The sequence below is a fragment of the Castor canadensis genome, chromosome 11 (assembly GCF_047511655.1).
Source record: "Castor canadensis chromosome 11, mCasCan1.hap1v2, whole genome shotgun sequence".
Classification (NCBI taxonomy): Eukaryota; Metazoa; Chordata; class Mammalia; order Rodentia; family Castoridae; genus Castor; species Castor canadensis.
Window position 1 is genome coordinate 7,937,388 of NC_133396.1, and position 20,727 is coordinate 7,958,114.

Below are 20,727 nucleotides of genomic sequence, written 5' to 3' on the forward strand. Positions count from 1 at the left end.
ACTCCTGGAGAGCGGGTTCCCATAGCACACTCCACGAAACTCAGGTTTCTCACAACTTGGGAAAGGTGGCCAAGACGCACGCTGAGGCCCTGGGAAGTCCCGCAGTGAGGAAGGAACCACACCACACAGAGCCCCTTTTTCCAGGGACCCTCTGATACCCCAGCCCCCTGAAGAAGCTCTACCCTCTGGTCAGGAGAGCTCGGGGCAGACCAGATCCTGGAGGGTTGGAAATGCAGGGGCCAAACTCGCCCTTGGTCTCTCTCAAAGCTGGGGGCTAGTCTATCTGTCTGTCTGTCTCTGTCTGCATGCTGTGTTTTTTGTTATTTCCCCTCACCTTGCTCCTTCCTAGACACTCGTTGGTAGAGGGAGGGCCTGGCAACCAAGGAGAACAGGGGGAAGAAGCCCAGCCCCGGTTACCACCACGTCCCATCCCCTGTTGCAAGTGCTTCGTGCTAACACACTTAACCTTCACAACAAACCAGGGTGGGTGCAGTGACCCCATTTTACAGGTGAGGAGACTGAGGCTCGGAGCCCTGAAGGATCTTGCTCCACAGCTTACATCCAGGAAGTGTCCAGGACGCCTTGCTTCTGGAAGTCTGTGCACTGAAGCCCAGCCTTCCCGTCTTCCCCCTCCCTGCAGGCCTCTGATTAAGCTCCACATTATTTGGAAGAAGGATGGGGAGCTAGTGTCTGGAGGCATCAGCGACTACAACCGTCGGCTTACCATCCCCAATCCCGCGGTCAGTGACGCCGGCTACTATGAGTGTGAAGCCATGCTGCGCAGCAGCAGTGTGGCCCCTGTCGCCCGGGGTGCCTACCTCTCTGTGCTGGGTGAGATGGGGCAGGGGCGCTGGGGCTGGGTGGGGGGAGGGCAAGGGCAGGCAGCATGGCCCCCACAGCGGCTGGATCTAAAGGAGCATGGCTCTGATCCCCTCCCGGGTCCTTCCCCCTGCAGAGCCTCCTCAGTTTGTCAAGGAACCAGACAGCCACATCACAGCAGAGATGGAGAAGGTGGTGGACATCCCCTGTCGGGCCAAAGGTAACACGGTAGCATGGACTCGAGGACATGGACCCCCAACCTTCGGCTTCTCCTATCCTTGTTCCAACAACATCTCTAAGCCCCACTCCACCTCCAGACCCTGTCCCTGTGTGGAGTGTCAGGCTGGCTGAAAGCAGGCACCCCAGGGAAACAAACAGGCCAAATTACCGTAATCTCAGGCAGGAAATCAAGCCATGTTACCGAAACTTGAGGGTTACAAATGAACCCAAATTATCATAATTTCAGGACAGGTGACAGACCCAAATTGCCCATAATTTAAGAGTTGTAGACAATGCCAAATCACCGTGATGTCAGAACTCGGAGACCTGAGTACTCTCGCCTAGGTGGGTCTCGGCTGCCTTTCATGTTTGCTGGGCCCTGAGGCTTTGTCTCCTCCCCCAGCTACTCCTACTTAACCCCCAATGTCACATCAATGGAGAATTGCTACTTTTCCCTTCCTCTCCCTCCCTCCTCCTCAGCTGAGCCGAAAGGCAGCCAGAGGGGAGCAGATGAGAAAGACAGCCATGCACACGACAGGGCACGGTGGGTACTGAGCCAAAGGGTGAAACGTGGCCTGGTAGGAGGGAGAAAATCACTGGAGAGACAGGAATGGTGACTGCCCTCCCAAGACACCACAGAGGAAGGCAAAGATGCCCTCACTCACAGCAAACACCATCTGAGGACTTCCGAGTGCCACATTGTCCTCGAGTCAGACTTAGAATGAACCAAAGAGCCGATCCCTGCTGTTTTAGCACATGAGCCTTCTTTCCTCTCACCTAAAGAGCCACAGGTTCTAAGACGCCCCATTATTTTGTGTACCACTAAGCAAGAGAGTCGTGAGACACACCCTCGGTTCTGAGACGTGGCAGTGAGAAGATGTGCGTTGTGGGGACCCCTTGGGGAGTCACATTTGAGCAGAGAGCGGAGGAGGGGAGGCTGGTGGAGGGAAGACTGGGGATGCCTCTTAGAAGGCCATGCTAGGCAGAGGAATGGCAGAGCCTGGTCCTCCTCTATCGTTGGACCAGATAGGAGGGGGCTTCCTGGAGCTCCTGAGGAATGGTGGCCTTTCTGCTGCTCCCTTAATACTGGCTCTGTAGTAAAGTGGGTTTCCTCCACTTGGAAGCATCCACAACACACAAAAAGGTCTGCTAAACATGGCAGTAAAAAAAAATTTGGTTTTTGTTTTGGTTTGAGTTTTTTGGTGGTACTGGGATTTGAATTCAGGGCTCACTCTTGCCAGGCAGGTGCTCTACCACTTGAGCCACCCTACCAGCCCTACAGTAAAAAAAAAAAATTTAAATCTGTTTGTCCAATCAAGCATTTGTGAGGTACACTGGTCTGAAGTCTTTTGAATTTTTACTGAAATTCCTACCATATCCCAAGGAATTTGATAATTGACACTCTAAGAACATCCTTCCCTTCTCTCTAAACTCCAAATGACACCTCTGAGAAGGTTCTAGACACCAAGACACGCCAAGGCCCTCTCGCAGTGGGGAAGGAGACAGGAGAGCCGATGGCGGCCCTCGTATCCCCTCAGGTGTGCCTCCGCCCTCCATCACTTGGTACAAGGATGCAGTGGTGGTGGAGGTGGAGAAGCTGACCCGCTTCCGGCAGCGAGGTGATGGCGGCCTGCAGATCAGTGGCCTGGTGCCCGACGACACCGGTATGTTCCAGTGCTTTGCCCGCAACGCAGCCGGCGAGATGCAGACCTCCACCTACCTGGCCGTCACCAGTGAGTTGGTCCCTCCCTCATCCTGTCCCTGAGCCCACCTGCCAGCTCGGGGTCTTGGGGAAAGCATGTGCATTATATAGAAATAGAATCGCAGCAGCCTGGTGTCACCAGCCAGTCACACCCATAGCTCTGTCCTCCCTGGTGTCCTAGAGCCACCAATGATGCTCCAGCTCTTTGAGAAAAGTAGCTGAAAAACCAGCTCTGCTGGGGTTGACCCTAGGTTGGTGCAGGGCTCAAGGGACTACTCTAGAACAGAGGACCTGCTCAGGTTTCCAGAGAGGAGAACCAGTGCTAAGATAGCTCCCAGCTGTCCTTGCCTTTACCAAGTCCACGTTCAGTGGAGGATGAGCCCACTGCCCTGTCACAGGGCTGTGACCTGCTCCCTGGGTCCTCAGTTTCCTCTCAATGGAAGCCTGAAGGAGCCAGGCAGAGGCTGACATCACCTGGTCCTCAGAGGCCTTAGTCCTTCCCCGCAGAGGGCCCTACAACACCTAGAGAGCAGGGGGAGGGAGGACCTGACCCTTTGTGGCTCAAAGTTCCTGGCTGTCTGACTGGGGGTTCTTCCAGGGTGTGACTAAGAGACCCTCTGTCTCTGACTGCAGGTATCGCCCCCAACATCACCAGGGGCCCCCTGGACAGCACGGTGATTGACGGTATGTCAGTGGTACTGGCGTGTGAGACTTCAGGGGCACCCCGGCCAGCGATCACCTGGCAGAAAGGTAGATGGACTGAACTCAGAGGGTGCTGCCATGTGACAGTGTAGGTTCTGGAAGTGCATGGCACAATCCAAGAAGACATCTTTCACTTCACAGTGTGCGGTAGAGACTGCCTTACTGGGCTCAAGGACCAGCTCTGATCTGCGTCTTGTAGAAACTTCGACCTTGGGGAATTATAAACTCTCTCCAACTGTAGACTGGGGACATTAGCACTCGTACTCAGGGTGGCGGGAAGACTGGATGGTAGCATGCCTGTGAAGGACGAGCCTCGTGCCTGAGAAAGTGTAAAGACTAGCAAATGGTGGGCGTGTGATAATGAGCGCTACTGGGCTGCCAGCAGCTGTTTCCTCCTTCCCCAGGCAGCTCAGACATTTGCTCCCAACCATCCACCAGCTTCTGCTCCTGGTGCTTCCCCCAGACTCACCACCCCATTCCCCCAACCCACCCCACCTGCCACCCACCAGAGAAGCCATTCATTTCCATCACTTTCCACTGTCCTCCACTTCCTAGAAGCAAGGAGGGTTTCAGCTTGATCCCCAGCTGTCTCCCCAGGGCCTCAGAGTATGAGGTGCCCAATAAATTCTGCAGACTGAATATAGGCATGGGCCCATGCTCAGAGACAGCCCCTGACACACGCGATGCATCCCTAGTTCACACACACACACACACACACACACGTATGTGTGAACGTCCACGCCTGACCTGCCAGCACACAGATATCCCACATGGGGGCCTTAAAGTAAAGTTGCATTCTCAGGCTGCGCCTGCATATATGAGTTCACTTTCTTTATCTCTCTCTCTCTTTCTCTCTCTCTCACTGTCTCTCCCCTTCTCTTTCTCTGCGTGTGTGTCTCTGTCTCCCTGTCTCTCTCTCTATCTCCTCCTGTGTCTCTGTGTGTCTCTGTCTTTCTGCCTCTGTCTCTCTCTGTCTTTCTGTCTCTCTCTGAGTGTCTCTTTCACTCTCTGTGTCTCTCTCTTCCTCTCTTCTTCTTCTCTCTCTCTCCTTCTCTGTCTCTGTGTCTCTGTTTCCCTGTCTCTCTCTCTATCTCCTTCTCTCTCTCTCTCTCTTTCTGCCTCTGTCTCTGTCTGTCTCACTCTCTGTCTCTCTCCCTCCTGCCCCCCTCACCAGCACCCCCAGATCTCCCACATCCCCCTGCAGGAGGCCCATCCTCTGCATTGGCAGAGGCACCCTGACTCTCTCTCCACCCTATCCCATCCTCGCTGCTCTCATCGGTTGCTGTCCTGGGCTCCCCAGAAGGTGACTCTTCAGAAAGGTCCTGTCCTAGGCAGGATGTCCATCACCACCTTGTCAGCCTGTCTCCCACCTCCCTGCCAGCCCAGGCTGGCACCCTGCCTCTGGGCTGCCACTCACTCCCTTCAGTAGACAGAGTTTGGCTTCTGGGATATGGCAGACAGTCTGGTGGATGAGGGGCATCAGGAGCCTGGGCTGCAATGCTACCCTGTGGCCCTGTGACCTTGTGCCTATCACAAAGCCCTGGCCCCAGCCCTGCTCTCTCTTCTACTGAGACCTCCCTTACTGGGGTGACGAGGGAGGGTGAGACGGGCCGTTTCAGGGTGCTGGGCTGCAGGTTGACACATACCCCCCTTTCACCCTCAGGAGAACGCATCCTGGCCAGTGGCTCCATCCAGCTCCCTCGCTTCACACTGCTGGAGTCGGGTAGCCTGCTGGTCAGCCCCACGCACATCTCTGATGCCGGCACCTACACCTGTCTGGCGACCAACTCCCGGGGGGTGGACGAGGCCTCAGCAGACCTGGTGGTGTGGGGTGAGTGTCTGCGTCTGGGGGCTTCGCATGTCTGTGCACGGGTGTCCCCCTCCCTGTGGGTGCCGATGACACGGAACACTAAATGGACACGCTCATAGGGCCAGCATTTCTACATGATGTTTCTACCCCCGCCAGGGCTCTTTCTGTCACAGGGACAGTGACAAATTAATTCAAAGGCCAGGGACAAGGAGACAAAGGCTCAGCCCATGAGGTCATGGGGTGGAGAACCCGTGCCATGCTTGGCTGAGTTGAGAGGACTTTTGAGCTGTGGGGTGAAGCTGTCTTCATCTATTTTGGGCAGAAATCAGCAAATTTTTTCTTGCGAGGGCCAGAGAGTAAATATTTTAGAGGTTGTGGCCCAGACGGTCTCTGTCACAGCTACTCAGCTAACTTCTGTGCTGCTGAGAAAGCAGCCATAAGACGGTATATGATCCCATGGGCGAGGTCACATTCCAGTGAGCTTACTTTCCCATCAGGCCACCTGCCAGACTTGGCCCCAGGCCTGAAGTATGCTGACCCCGCCATCACGGAACTTCTTAAGCCTCTTCCAACTTGGGGTCCACACTTAAGACACACAGTCCACCTGTCTAGGCTGACCATGGGGGCCTGATAGGTAAAAACGCTAGACTGACCACCTGTGGACCCTGTTTTTACCCTGGCCAGGTCATTGATAGGCTGGGCAGATGGCCCTGGTCACCCTCAGGTTACTGCTTCTCCATCCCTTATGCCCCCCAAATTGTGAGCAAAATTCAGTGAACCCCTACTATGCACATGGCTTCCAAGAATTAGTGTCACTAATTAATTAGAGGTACACTGTCCTTTTTAACCCTTCTGAGACTTTCACTATGACAGACATGAATGGGTTCTGCCCTCTACTCTCAGCATCCAGCCACAGGGCTCCAGATCACGTAAGGTTTGTCCCTTCCGTCTACCTGGTCACACCCAGCCTTGCAGTCCACTTCTCCGCTTACTGTGCTGTCCCCACCTTGTCTTGCAGCCCGCACTCGTATCACCAAACCGCCGCAGGACCAAAGCGTCATCAAGGGTACTCAGGCCTCCATGGTGTGTGGAGTAACCCATGACCCCCGAGTGACCATCAGGTACTCACCCTATGTTCCCCAACTCCGGGCAAGAGGGAGGGAGAGCCCAGAGGGTAGCAGATAGCATGTAGCCAGGCAATGACAAAGCCAGGGATGTAGGTGCCACCACTAGGGCCACCTCACCCTTGGGGGACCATTCACAGGACTGAGATACAGTATTCACCTGGGGACTAAGCTACCTTGAGCTGAGTTGAGGCAGAGTCCAAGGGGCACAGAAAAGAGGAATGGGCACAGAAAAACGGAGGCGGGAGGGAAGGAGGGAAAAGACATTTGGGTTAATGAGAGCAGAAGGCTCCAGGAGCGTCTCCTCACCCTACCCCAAGTTTTAGACTGTCTGGCTAATTTGAGGTAGAGTAATTAACGTAAGCCTCCTACGATCTTCATGCCTTATTTTAATATTCCCAGCAGAGGGATGTAGGTAGGAGGACTGCTCTGTCTCCTGGGGCAGGTGCTCACCCCTGAGGGTGACCCTCCAAGAGAAGCATGTGAGGAGCAAGTGCCCAAACTAAGGTCGCCCCCTCCCCCATGGGGAAGCCAGGACTTTGGCACAGGATTGTGGCCTCCAGGGAACTCAGTCCTGCTGTGGAAGCCACTGGAGAGGCTATGGATGGACAAAGCCAAGAGAGGTGTAAACGCCAGGGCCCCTTCCAGCTTGGACAAGGACACCTGGGCCAACTCCCACCCGTACCCCAACCCCAAGAAAAGCTTCAAGAACTAAACCTAGGAGGAGTGTCCCTTCCTTCTGTCCCGTGAGCTCCAAAAGGCCGAGGAACAAATGTAACTTCTTCTTTAGGAGTAAGATGCTCTGCGTGCACTGCTGTCTCTAGTGGAGGATACCACTGGCACACAGCTGGCACTGAGGCTGGAAAGGGGGTGAGAAATACCCACTCACTCCCTGCAAGAGGCAACTGCATCCTAGGGCGCCATCTGCTGTCACTGAGCAGAGGACAGTCTGTCGGCAGCATTGCAAGAGAGCCCAGAGCCCAGGTCCATAAGGGAATCTAAGGTTTGACCAACACCCATTCTCAGAAAATAGATATTCCCTATTCAACATTGACCTTTACGACAATTATCACGTGCCAGGACAAATGCAAACATGAGCTCTGAGATCGTGTAGACGTAGCAGAACCACTGTCGGCAGAAAAACTGGGCTGTGCTTCTTCCTGGATTTGTTCAATTTTTCTTTAAAAAATTAATATCCTTAGAGAGAACCCACATCCCCTACTGCTGTGAGCCTCAGACCTGGACGTAATGGAGAAGCTGCACATTCAGCAACTATGAATTTAAAATATATATATAATAACAAAAAGCTGTATTAATTCAGTAACACTTTAAATTGATTTTTTTTTTTTTAGAAAAATATCACCTGATTCTATTTGGAAAAGCCTTGTGTATTTTATTCTCTAGTAATTTTGATGAACCAAGGTATTTGAGGGTCTCTTTCCCTGTTTCTGCACACCCACTCTCTAAGGCCCCCAGCAACCTACAGCGGGGGAGCCCCTGTTTCAGCTTCCTGGACAGGGTCCTTGCCCTAGAGTGAAATTAACAACCTAGGACAATCATTTTAATAATTGGTCTCTCATCCTCCCAAAATGAGCAGTCCTATATCTCCCCTCCCAGCCTGTCTTCAATGTGGTGAAGTACCTTGCAGCCCTCCGTCTTCCTGAGATAAGCTGGGGAGGTGGGGGTGGAGATCTCGGTGTTTTTTAAGTTCCCAGTTATTAATGTGTTACGAGGATAGAAAACCTGTTCCAGGCCAGGCATGGTGGTGCATGTGTATAATCCCAGCTGCTCAGGAGGCAGAGGTAGGATTTTGGTCTGAGGCCAGAAGGGACAAAAGCACAATACCCTATCTGAAAAACAAACTTGAAAAAGCAAAAGGACTAGGGAGCCTGGCTTAAGTGGTAGAGCACTTGCCTAGTAAGTGTGAGGCCCTGAGTTCAATTCCAGTCCACCAAGAAAGGAAGAAGAAAGGCAGGAAGGGAGGGAGGGGAAGGAAGGAAGAAAACTTGTTCTATCTGCAAAACACATCAGGATCCCCTGAGCAGACAGACCAGAAAGGATGTAGACAACCAGATCACACTAAAGTGCTGGCCACTCAGTCAGAAAATGACACATTTCCAGGATGAAGGCAGGCTCCAGGGGTGAGGCCGGGGTGGGTGCAGGTTGCCAACATGAAAAGCCTCCAAAACCGTTCTAGAAAACATGCTTCCAGTTGGTGTCTGGGCACAGACCTAGACCAAACCTTGAATTAGCATTGCTAATATGAATAAATATTTTTATTTTTTATTATACGATGAATTCATTCCATTTTAGGAAGAAAACATAGAAAATGCAGGTAAGCAAAAAAATAATAGGCTGGTAGAGTGGCTCAAGTGGTAAGCACCTGCCTAACAAGAAAAAGGCCCTGAGTTCAAATCCCAGAACCGCCAAAACAAATAGCAATAATAATAAGGAAAAGAGAAGTAGAGCTGTCTGTTCTCCTGAACTAGAGATTCAGCAAGAATATTTGGTGCCATTTTTTCTTTTTTGATGGGACTGAGCTTTGAACTCGGGTTTGCGCTTGTAAAGCAGGCACCCTACCACTTCAGCCATGCCTCCAGGCCATTTTGCTCTGCCTGTTTTAGAGATGGGGTCTCAGGAACTGCTTGCCTAGGCTGCCCTTTGACCTCGTTCCTCTCAATCGTAGCCTCCCACACAGCTGGGATAATAGGCTTGAGCCACTGGCACCTAGATTGGGTGCCATTTTTAAAAAACTAGAATGTCCCTTGACTTAATCTGCTTTTCCCCTTAAAAGCCTATTGTCCCTCTCGTCCCATGTCAAATATTTTTCTGTCAACTCAGCTACCCGATTATGTAGGACTCTGTTGTGTAGATACGGCATGGTTTGTGTTACCAGTTCCCCATTGTTGGACATTTGGATTATTTTGAAATATTTGCTAGTATGAAGAAATCTCATTATGAACATCCTTGTAACTGAATATTTTTACACATCTTTGATTTGCTGAGGACTGTCTATTATAATATAGAGTCAAGAGGGCCCCTGAAATCCACTCATCAAAATTGTTTAACAGCCAGTTATATAATTGTAAATTATTTTGGAAAATTCCTACCCTCTCCGAGTTGAATGGATTTAGGGATTGTTTTTCTTCTTTTTTTAACTTTCATTTGTGGAAAATAAGGGTAAGAGTTTCTTTTATAAGAAACCACCAAATCTAACTCCCAGAGGGGTGCACATTTTGTCTTCCTGCCAAAAGTGTCCTGAGCAATCCCCGGGTGGTACTGACTGATGGCGCAGTTCTAGATTTCGGCCATTCTCATCACTGGGGAGGCGATTGCATTGCTGTTTCAATTTGCATTTCCCTGATGACAAATGATGTGGAGCGTCGTTTCAGACGCACCTTGCCTTCTGTGTGTCTTCATCCATCAGGGATGTCTGTCAAGGATTTTTTTAATCAGTTGCTTGTTTTCTTACACTTGAGCTTCTTTTAAGACTTCTCTGTATATTTTGGATAACAGTGCTTTATCAGATATTTATTGTGCAAATACTTTCCCCCAGTCTGTGGTTTCTCTTTTTATTCTCTTGACAGTATCTATGGAAGGATAGAAGATTTTTAATTTTAATAAAGTTTATCAATTCTTTCTTCCATGGCTCATGCCTTTGGTGTTGGAGTTAAAGAATCAGAGCCAAATGCAAGGTCATCTAGATTGTCTTTTCTAGGAATTTGAGTTCAGAGCTTTACATCTTACATTTAGGTCTGTGATCCATTTTGAATTAATTTTGTGAAGGGCGTAAATGAGGTCTGTGACTAGAATCATTTTTTTTTTTGAGTATGGATGTCCAGTTGTTCCTGCACCATTTGTGGAAAGGACTCCTTCCTTTTTATTTTCATCTCTTTTTTTAATTTTTGTTTTGTTTTTGTGTAATTGATTTGTTGGAGAAACCAGGTTCTATAAGACAGAGGTCAGCAAACTATTTCTGTAAAGGACCAAGAGTAAATATTTTAGGCTGTAAAAGCTATAGGATCTTTGCCACCAGAACTCAACTCTATTTGTAGTACAAATAGACAACAAATGAACATGTCTGTGTTTTAATAAAATTTTATTTTCACAAACAAGCAGTGGGCCATCATCTACTGACACCACTGTAGGCTATCCCACATTCTGGATTTGGCTAGTTATTTTTTTTATGGTGTTAACTTGTTCTTCCATCCCCTATATTTCTAATTAGATTCAAGTTCAGTGACTTTGGTGCTGATACTTCTTGAGCAGTGACATATGCTTCCTGGAGCATCACATCTCAAAGCAAAGATGGTCTGTGCCATGGGTGTTTCTTAAACAGGACTTTTTTACAATCTGCAACTAGACTTGCTTTTAAGGAGAGTCCTGCCCACCCCATGAACACTAGCAAGGCTGATTCTTTCTAGATGCAGAGATGAATGGAAGGTGACTACTGTTGTCTATTTGTAAATATGTATTAAAAGCTTAAAAATTAGCTCAGCAACTTCACTGCTGATAATTCATCCTTGAGGAAGTGGTTTGGGAGGATGTTCCTCACAGCACTAACTGTAATAATAGAAGTTTGCTAGACAGCTACCATTAGGAAATCAACTAATGCAGGGCGATCACGGTAACACACCATGCCTCTGATTTAAGAGCAAACCAACCAGCCAGGTGCGGAAATGTCACATTAAAAAGAGTACATTTTATTTTGTTGAGAGGAAAAGGCAACTTTAAAAATGGGATGGGTAGAAGTGTGGGTGGGATGGGAGGGATGGGGGTCGGTGTATAGATGGATGGTAGATGGATAGGTGGAAGCATGAATGAATGGGTGGGTGGATGGGTGAATGGATGGATGGCTGGATGGGTGGATGGATGGGTGGGTGGATAGATGGATGGATGGATGGATGGAAGGATGGATGGAGGGTGGGTGGGTGAATAGGTGATGGATGAAGAAAAACAGAAGGAAGGCTGGCAAGTGGCTCCAGTGGTAGAGCACCTGCCTGGTAACTGTGTGGTCCTGGGTTCAAACCCCAGTACCACCAAGAAAAAAAAAGGCGTGGGTGAATAGATAGATAAAATCCAGGACGGTTGGATGGATGGAAGGAAGCACAGATAGATGGGTGGGTAGGTGAATGGATGATGGATGGATGGATAAAAGTATGGATGGGTGGGTATGTGGATAGATGGATGGGGTCACTAGAAAGAATCAAGTAAATAAACTGAGTCAGTAAGAATACTGGTTGTAACTTTTATCGGTCACTTTCCATATTTCAGGCACTACCTTGAGTATTTTATATTAGTTTCATAATCCTTTCTGCAACCCTATAAGATGAATGGTATTAATTCCCACATATACAGATGAGAAACTGAGGCATATCAGGGTTAAATAACCTCACCCAAGATTACAAAAATGGTGACTGGCAGAGGCAGACTTTGACCTGAGCACCTGAGTCTAGAGCACAGTGGTACTGCAGTCTACCACCTGTCCAGGTGGGGAGAAGTGTCTGGAAAATAGGTGTAAGTTTACATGTTAATCATGGTTCCCCAGTATTTGGAAAACATTTGAGTTTTCTTTGTTCATTTCCTTTTTCCCTTACTTATTTTTTTTCTTATCTGTACTTTGTATTTTTCTGTTTAAACTCAGATTTAAAACATCACACACTCATTCACACTGATAATCTAACCATTCTCTAAATGCAGATAGTTCTAGGACCTTGTGGCCGGCACTACCCTGTCACCCAGATGTGACTAGGAGCATCTTCCTCACCACCCCTTTCCTCACACTGTCCTGAGTCCCATGGCGAATCTTCCCTGGGGAACCCCATGGCATTCCACCCCCATGGAGCTGGCCCTCTGAGCGTGCTGGTGACACAATAATGGCTGTATCTCCTCCAGAACAATCCCAGAGGAGATATTTCCCATTGTCAGGCACCAGTGTGTGTGTATTTTCTCAAGTCGCCCTTTGTACAGACTGACGGAAGCGAAAGTGATTCTTTGGACACTAAAGTCAATTTGTCACAGTGATGCATTGATCTAATGATTGCCCTCATAAAACTAATTCCGAAATGTAGTCTACAAGGAACTTTAACTCTTCCTCCAGCTGTAATCTTTTAGCCTCTTCAAAAGAATACCCTTTGCTGGCTCTTTTGTGCTGGCTGTTTTGCAATGGCTCCTGGCCAAAAGCTACACGGCTTTGACCCAGACCTGAACCAAAGGTGTAAATGACCAATAATGACTAAACGCATTAATGTTCCTGGATGAGGTGCCCCTACCACAGGAATAATGAGCTTCCAAGATCTCTGCTTTCCCCAGCCCTCCACCCAGGCCCAGTCCCAGAGGAACCCCTGTGGCCTGGGACCGCCCCTGCCTGGTACTCTCTTGCCAAGATGACCCTTAGGTCAGCCCATGCCAGGAACCTCCCTGACCTGCCTTTACTTCCTGGCCTTTCCTCCTCATAGGTATGTGTGGGAGAAGGATGGGGCTACACTGGCTGTGGAGACCAATCCCCGTGTCCGCCTGGACAGAAATGGCTCCCTGCACATCTCACAGACATGGTCGGGGGACATTGGCACATATACCTGCCGGGTGCTCTCGGCTGGTGGCAATGACTCTCGCAGTGCACACCTGCGAGTCAGGTAAGGACAAAGGAAGCAACAATAGCAGTGGGGTGACTCAGAGCCAACCAGCTCCCTTTTGTCAGGACACAGGTCCTGTGTGACCCAGGCCTGCCCAGGTCCTGCAGGCCGTTCCCTCAGCTCATGAAGTCCCTGTTAGGAGCAGGGATCTAAGTCGGGCTGACTTGGGCTCCAGTTCCAGAAAGAAGACTCTATGTGTGGGTGACCAGAAGACACATGTTCTGTGTCAAGCACAAGTTATCATGGAAGTTCAGAACCCAACCTGAGTCCACAGTGCCCCATCCCCTGACTATGGACCACTCCGGGTGGCCCCTCCACACATGTCTCTCCTCCAGGCAGCTGCCCCATGCCCCTGAGCACCCTGTGGCGATGCTCAGCACCGTGGAGAGGCGAGCCATCAACCTGACATGGGCCAAACCCTTCGACGGCAACAGCCCTCTGATCCGCTATGTCCTGGAGATGTCAGAGAACAGTAAGGTTCCTGTACCCCTCAGCAGCTCACACGTGTGAGCTGGAGCCAGGCCAGAGTCTCAGCCCCTCGCTCGCTAGTCCCCTTGCCTGCCTTGGTTTCCCCACCTGTGAAGGGAGCCATGGCCATTGCCTGTCAGGCCATTGCTTGGGAGGGGCATACCACAGGGCCTGGCACAGCAGCAGCCTCAAAGACTGGGCTTGTTATTTGTGTTTTTGTGCTTATTCTCCAAGGTCCCAGGCTGTGAACTCCAAAATTATCGAGTATAATCTGAATAGTTCTCAACACACTTTGCCTAGAGCTCATCAATTTCAGGGAGAAAGATGAGGACATCTCATTTCCCATCAGCCCTTACTCCCTCCCTGCGCCCTCCAGCACCCGGGTCACATGGCTCACAGGACCTAGAAAAATGATGTGGTTCCCTGTACTGAGCCAAGTGATCAAGGCATTCCCTCTCCTGCCAGCCCAAGCAAGGCTGGCCCTGCTGGGAATGAAGGGTAAAAAGCATGTCCTGTACCCATTCCCCAAGATGGCCACCTCTACCCCCACCCTCTGTCCCTACAGATGCCCCCTGGACTATACTGCTGGCCAGTGTGGACCCAGAAGCCACCTCCGTGATGGTCAAGGGCTTGGTTCCTGCACGATCCTACCAGTTCCGTCTTTGTGCCATCAACGATGTGGGCAAAGGACAGTTCAGCAAGGACACCGAGAGGTGAGGGAAGGTCTCTGTGACTCCAGCTGGGGCAGGGGCAAAGGCAAGCCAGTGCCTGCCTCCAAACCAGCATGGAGAGTGGGGCTGAGCTGCAGAGCAAGTTCTGGCTCAGTTTTCCCCTCTGTATAATGGGGTAATAACACTCATGGTGACCACTCAAGGACAGTATGAAGATTAAATGAGATGACAGAGGCAGAGCATGGTGTATGATAAGCACAAACCAACTTGAGTCAAGTTCAAAGACTTACCTCGTTCTGCTTCTGCTTCCCAACCATCATTATTAAAGGAACAGGAAGTTCCAGAGGAGTGCAAGGTCTTCTTCCATTGTCTAGATCCAATGTCTTGCCTGACGCCAGACCTTGGGAAGGTTCTAACTTTTATAAGACAATGGACATTTAATAAAACAACAGGTGATTCATATCAAAGCATCACACAGTAATATCCTCTTATATAGAGGGCAAATTCTATCCAACTCACCCCACAGAGTGAGCAGCCACCTCTAGTGGGAAAGAAGTCATCATGCAAGAGGTCAGAATGGCTGTGACTCAAAACACATGTCCCAAAGCTGTGCAACTGGGCTCTTCAAAAGATGCCCTCCCTGCACACCTGATGTGGTGGTACATGCCTGTAATCCCAGTACTCAGGAGACTAAGGCAGAAGGATACTGAGTTTAAGGCCAACCAAGGCCATATAATGAAACCCTGTCTCAAAAAAAAAAATGCCCTCAGCGCCTATAAAAAGAACCCCAGCTTCAGTCAATCGTGGTGGGTTTGCCAGAGTTCCTATAAGCTCAGATATCTGGCTTTCCCTATAGCAACCCCCCCAGGGAGAAGATGTTCCACTGGGAGGAAGGAGAGATGGGTTCCAGCGCAGCGTGGGGAGCAGTTGTAGGAGAATTGAGCTGCTCCCTGTTTATTGGGCACTTACTATGTGCCAGGCTGTGTTTGCCCCTGGAGGTGGCACAGTAAATAAGCAGACATGGCCCCAGTCCTTCAGAAGCCACAGAACCACAGCAGGGAGGCCTCAAGGCACAGGGGAGCCTGCCCTCCAGCTCCTCCCTACCCGCTGCCCACTGTGTTCCACTGACTCCCCTTCTCAATGAATCTCCTGGCTAATGGCTCTGAGTTACCAGGAAGAAAGGTTGTATCGCCCTCACCCAGGCCTTCCAAAAACATGGAGTATCCAGTTCCTTTTGGAAAGCTATCCATCAGAAAGCAAGAATATAAAAATAAACAAAAAGAGAAAGACATTCATCGAAAATAATTAACTTTTGTTTTTAATGGCTAAGTGTCAGTGATGTGAAAAATACACTTAGGAAGAACACTGTGTTCCCTAGTGGTGCCAGAGAAAGAAGGGTGGCGCTGGGCTCCAGGAGGGGGTGGGGGCCCTGGCTCCTTCCCCCACACCGTGCCCACCTGCCCAGCATGGGGCTCAGCTGGTCAGGTACCAGGGCAGAATTAAGGTCCACCCCAGAGGGCCAGTGGGAAGCAACTAATACTCCTAGAACATGGGCCATCCTTGACCACCTCAACCTCAACTGTAGCTTTCTTCACAAACTGCACCAAAAATACACGTTTGGTGTTTTCTAGTGGTTTGAAGACTCATATGTTGTATAATTTGAGCCCCAACCAGTCTTGTAAGGCAGGCAAGTGGGGCTTCATCGCACTTCTTTTACAGAAACAAGCTCAGAGACCTTAAGTGACTTGCCCAAAAGCACACAGCAAGTGTGCAGAATCATCCAGGAACTGAGTAGGGCAGGATTGGCCTCTTCATGCCCCATTATACTCCTGTATTGTCCCTCAGAGACTGAGGGTAAAGGTCTGCCTGCTTTTGTTGTTCGCTGGTCTAGGGTTTCCCTCCCCGAGGAACCCCCCACGGCCCCTCCCCAGAATGTCATTGCCAGTGGCCGGACCAACCAGTCCATCATGATCCAGTGGCAGCCACCTCCTGAGAGCCACCAGAATGGAGTCCTCAAGGGTTACATCATCAGGTAGGTGTCACTCTAGCAGCAGGAGGGGCACAGGAGGGGGCAGCCCCGCCATGGGGGGGAAGGGGTGGCAGAAGATCAGGAGTGGATTGGAAAACAGAGCAAATTCATGGTAGATCCTTGCTAACAGGACCAGGCCACAAGAAATGCCAGGCTGTGGCAGGAAGGGTTTAAGTTAGACCTCTAGAACTTCTAGCAGCAACAGCCTTGCAAAACAACAGGAATGCTTGAGCCTCCAAGGCTGTGTGGAAGGCAAGGTTGTCTTGTGTCAGGGTGGACATAGGAACAGACCCACAGGGAAACAGAAGAAAGATGTGACTATCCCAGATCAAGCCCTGGGAGACCAAGAATATTCCATCAGGACCAGACTTCTTTCTAGAGGGACCATGAGTAGAGAAACTGATAAGGGAAGAATTGACCATAAAACTAAAGTCCCGTCTTTGGTTCTTGCTGGCAAATGAAGCCTGGTTATATAGACTTTTCTTTTCGCATTTGGCTGGGGTACTTTACTAGTAACCTCAGAAAGAGTTATGAGGGGTTACGGAAATACAGTATTCCTGAATTAAAATTAGTTCGATATTGGATATTGCCGGGAATACTCCATCCATATTCTGGATTCTGGTTGGCCACTCCACGAGTCTCCTTCCTGCACATGTCCACCCCTGGGTGGAAGTCTGCTACCTTTGCTGCTTCACGATCAGTCCATTTTGTTGTGGTTTTTGGTTTATCCTAAAGGGCAGTGGTTCTCACATTGGGTCCCCGTCCCAGCAGCATCAGTTTCACCTGAGCCTGGTCAGAAATGCACCTTCACTGGGTGCCAGTGGCTCACACCTGTAATCCTAGCTACTTGGGAGGCTGAGATCAGGAGGATTTCGGTTCAAGTTCAGCCCGTGTAAATAGTTTGATAGACGCCCCCCCCCATCTCCAAAATGGACTGGAGGTATGGCTCAAGCGGTAAAGCACCTGCTTTGTAAGCATGAAGCCCTGAGTTCAAACTCCAGTCCCACAAGAAAGGAAGGGAGGAAGGAAGGGAAGGAGGGAGGGAAGAAGGAAGGAAGGAAGAAAGGAAGATACAGATACTCAGGCCTTCTCCCAGATCTACTGGTGGAAGCTTTGGGGGCAGCCCAGCACTCTGTGTTGTAAGGAGTCCTTCAGGTGATTCTGATGCACGCTCAGGTCTGGAGATCCACAGCTCTGGGGTGTTGGAATGCCTCTGGTTTTTCAATGGTTAGCCTCGAAGGTACGCATGCATTGTGGTTCTCCTCTGAGTTATCCATCCCCCATGCAGAATCTCTTCCCTAAATTTGTTTGTTTAGGTTCAGTTCTTTGTTACTCTGGGTTGGTTTCTGGTGGAAGGTAAACATGGGGACACAGGTAGCCCAGGTGTTTTTCAGTGCCCCTTGGCAAGGGAGCCACTGTCCTAGAGGAAGAAAAAAAGTGAGCCAGCCTTGGGGACTATTCTCCTATCATCACCTTCAAAGGCTGAGAACTGTGACATCTTCCCCAGAGATTTGCAGCCAGCTAACCTGCCCACGTCCTCCTCTCCCATCAAAAATGGTCCTGACACAGCTCCTAGACCTGTGCTATCCAGCAAGATAACCACCAGTCACCTACGGCTACATATAGCAATTAAAATATACCAAAGTCACAGCCCCTTGTCCAGGAGAGTGTGATCAGCAGAATAACAGTCCACATCCTAATCCCCTAAACCTGTGACTATATGTGTCAAAAGGGACACTTGTCACCATATATAACAAAGGGGACCTTGCAGATGCAATTAAAGTTAAGGATCTAGGCAGGTATGGTGGTACACACCTGTAATCCCAGCTACTCAGGAGGAAGAGGTAGGAGGATCTCAGTCTAGACCCTACCTAAAAACAAACTAAAGCAAAAAGGACTAGGAGCATCGCTTGACTAGTAGAGCACCTACTTAGCAAGTATAAGGCCCTGAGTTCAAACCTCAGTACTGCCAAAATAAATAAATAAATAAAAACATCAAATTCAGATTCAGTCCCTCGGTTGCACTAAGCACATCTTGAGTGCTCGACAGCCACATCCATCAGGGGCTGCCTTGTTGGCAGCACAGATAAGGAAGATTTCCAGCATCTTAGAAAGTTCTAGTGGACAGCACTACTCCAGTTTCCTGGGCACTCGACTATGCAAGCTGACCCCAAATCCACTGCACCTGTGCCTCCTCCCGCAGGTACTGCCTGGCCGGGCTGCCTGTCGGGTACCAGTTCAAGAACATCACGGATGCTGATGTCAACAACCTGTTGCTGGAGGACCTCATCATTTGGACCAACTATGAGATTGAGGTGGCCGCCTACAACAGTGCCGGGCTAGGTGTCTACAGCAGCAAAGTGACAGAGTGGACACTGCAGGGAGGTGGGTGGAGACCGTGACTAGGAGCGGGCAGCTGAGCCCCTTTCTCCAGGTCCCAGGCCTGTCAGTCCTCCATCTGTCCAGTCCTGAGCACCCCAACCCATGTAGCCTTCATCCACCAGGCTTCCCCATTGTCCTTGGGTGGATTCTTCACCCTGTGCCTGGCACCTGCAGGGTGGGCTAAGGGGGAGACGAGGAGGTCAGGGGGAAAGGAAGGGGGGTTCCAGCTACAGGGACTTTCTGTGACACTCACAATGCCTGGATCATGGGACAACTTACATTGCCTGTTCTCCCTGAAACTCCCCAATCTTGCATGTGGATTTTGCATGTCTGTTACTTCATCAGTCAGTACCGTGAGAGGTGGGGCAAGCCGGTTTTATTTTCCCCGAATTAATCCAGAGAAAGAGGGCACTTACTTAGTGTACCGAGTCTACACAGCCAGAAAGGAGACAGCAGGGTGCAAAGCAGAGTCTTCAAACCCCCTCCCCATGTTTTCTCCACTGTGCTGGGCGAGGTAGACTAATGCCCCTCCCCCCACCTGTCTCTTGATCGCCTCTAGTTCCCACGGTCCCCCCAGGCAACGTGCACGCGGAAGCCACCAACTCCACCACCATCCGCTTCACCTGGAACGCCCCCAGCCCCCAGTTCATCAACGGCATCAACCAGGGCTACAAGGTATGAGTGGGGGGGGTCTCTCCTCATCCAGGAGGAAGCCCTCGAGGGTCTCAGGAAAGTGGAGGCTGGGGAGGCAGAATGAAGGTCAGGGAAGGGGCAGGAGGTTCCCCTTCTGTTTCCGAAACTGGGAGCCCAAGCAAACTAAGGGTTAAAACAGAATAAAGGCAGAGGACGCATGGCCTTCCTCCAAGGCCACACCCAGACCTCAGGGACAGTGGACAGCACCCTGACTGCCAAAAGGGGCTGACCACCCAGCCACAAACAACACCTGGTCTATTCAGGGTCAGGACACCTGGGTGTCATCCTGGCCCATCAGAACAACCCAGCATTCACAGTGACAGCCACGGCCAGGCTCTGCTGAGCACCCTGCTGGCCAGGTCTCCTCAGGCTGTACTTGACCCGCGCAGGGTGTGGTTGAGGGCATGGGATTCAGACTCAGGCAGACTTGGGCTAAAATCCTAGCTCCACCCCTTGCTAGCTACTGGACAAGTTCTTGTATGTGCCTGGACTTCAGTCCTTCCAGGCCCAGTAGGTACTTACTGAGCACCTGCTGTATACTCTGAGATAGCTGCTGAGGCACACAAACTCAGTTTCCTCATTTGGGACAGAAGATGTCAATAAGACCTGTTCTTTAGGGTGGTTTGAAGATTAAGTAAGATAACATCCGTAACCTATGACAGACGCAGAAAGAGATTTTGGTGGTATAATATTACCTTTTTTTTTTTTTTTTGACCATGCTTGGTCAGAACTGTGCAATGAATCTGTGAAATAAGGCAGGTTTCCTGCAGTAATCACTTGTTTGCTAAGACTGGTCTCACAGAATACCACAGGCTGGGGTGGGGCTTGAACAGCAGAAATTCGTTTGCTTATGGTTCCTAGAGCTAGAACTCCAAGGTCAACGCGCGGGGAGGTTTGGTTTCTTGGGAGGCCTCTCTCTTTGGCCTTGGCTTGTGGATAACCATCTTCTCCTTATGTACAAGTGTGGTCTTCCCTCCACGTGTGGCTGTGCCATATTGCCTCTTCCTGTCAGGACACCAGTCACATTGGATTAAGGCTCACCCTGGTGACCTCCTTTAACTTCAATCATCTCTTTAAAGGCCCAGTTGCCAAAAAGTCACCTTCGGAGGTGCTGGAATTAGAAATTCAACAAAAGAATTTTTGAAGGCTACAGGTCAGCCCATAACAACCAATAATAGCCGTTATAGTGGCAGCTTGCAATGATTTTAACTGTGTTGAAAGTCCCCAAGGATCCCAAGCCTGGTTTCTCTTCTCCTCCCCCAACAAGCATCACACCTGTCCCCTGTAAGAACTGCAGATGGACCACAGAGTACCTGGTCCTCACCATATTGGAAAGGGCACTATTTTGAAAGGGCTGCCCCAAGTGGGTGTGGGCCATGGCCAGATGCCCTCTTCGCCATCTAGATGTGGGAACAGACACAGAGCATTTGGGGGCATGCCACTGGGAAGCTAATGGGTCTGAGTCTGCGTCCA

At 50.2% G+C, this 20,727-nt stretch overlaps 1 protein-coding gene across 2 annotated transcripts in view; it reads left to right on the forward strand.

The window, feature by feature from the left end:
- Sdk2 (sidekick cell adhesion molecule 2) overlaps window positions 1–20,727 on the forward strand; it is a 266,943-nt gene that overhangs the window by 177,252 nt on the left and 68,964 nt on the right. For both annotated transcript variants that reach the window (XM_074045223.1, XM_074045222.1), the window contains exons 7-18: window positions 641–831; window positions 956–1,039; window positions 2,577–2,771; window positions 3,374–3,490; window positions 5,106–5,273; window positions 6,271–6,373; window positions 12,835–13,011; window positions 13,347–13,483; window positions 14,045–14,192; window positions 16,042–16,182; window positions 18,383–18,564; window positions 19,121–19,236. In XM_074045223.1, coding sequence (XP_073901324.1) covers window positions 641–831; window positions 956–1,039; window positions 2,577–2,771; window positions 3,374–3,490; window positions 5,106–5,273; window positions 6,271–6,373; window positions 12,835–13,011; window positions 13,347–13,483; window positions 14,045–14,192; window positions 16,042–16,182; window positions 18,383–18,564; window positions 19,121–19,236 — 1,759 coding nt within the window. The remainder of the gene's footprint in view (window positions 1–640; window positions 832–955; window positions 1,040–2,576; window positions 2,772–3,373; window positions 3,491–5,105; window positions 5,274–6,270; window positions 6,374–12,834; window positions 13,012–13,346; window positions 13,484–14,044; window positions 14,193–16,041; window positions 16,183–18,382; window positions 18,565–19,120; window positions 19,237–20,727) is intronic.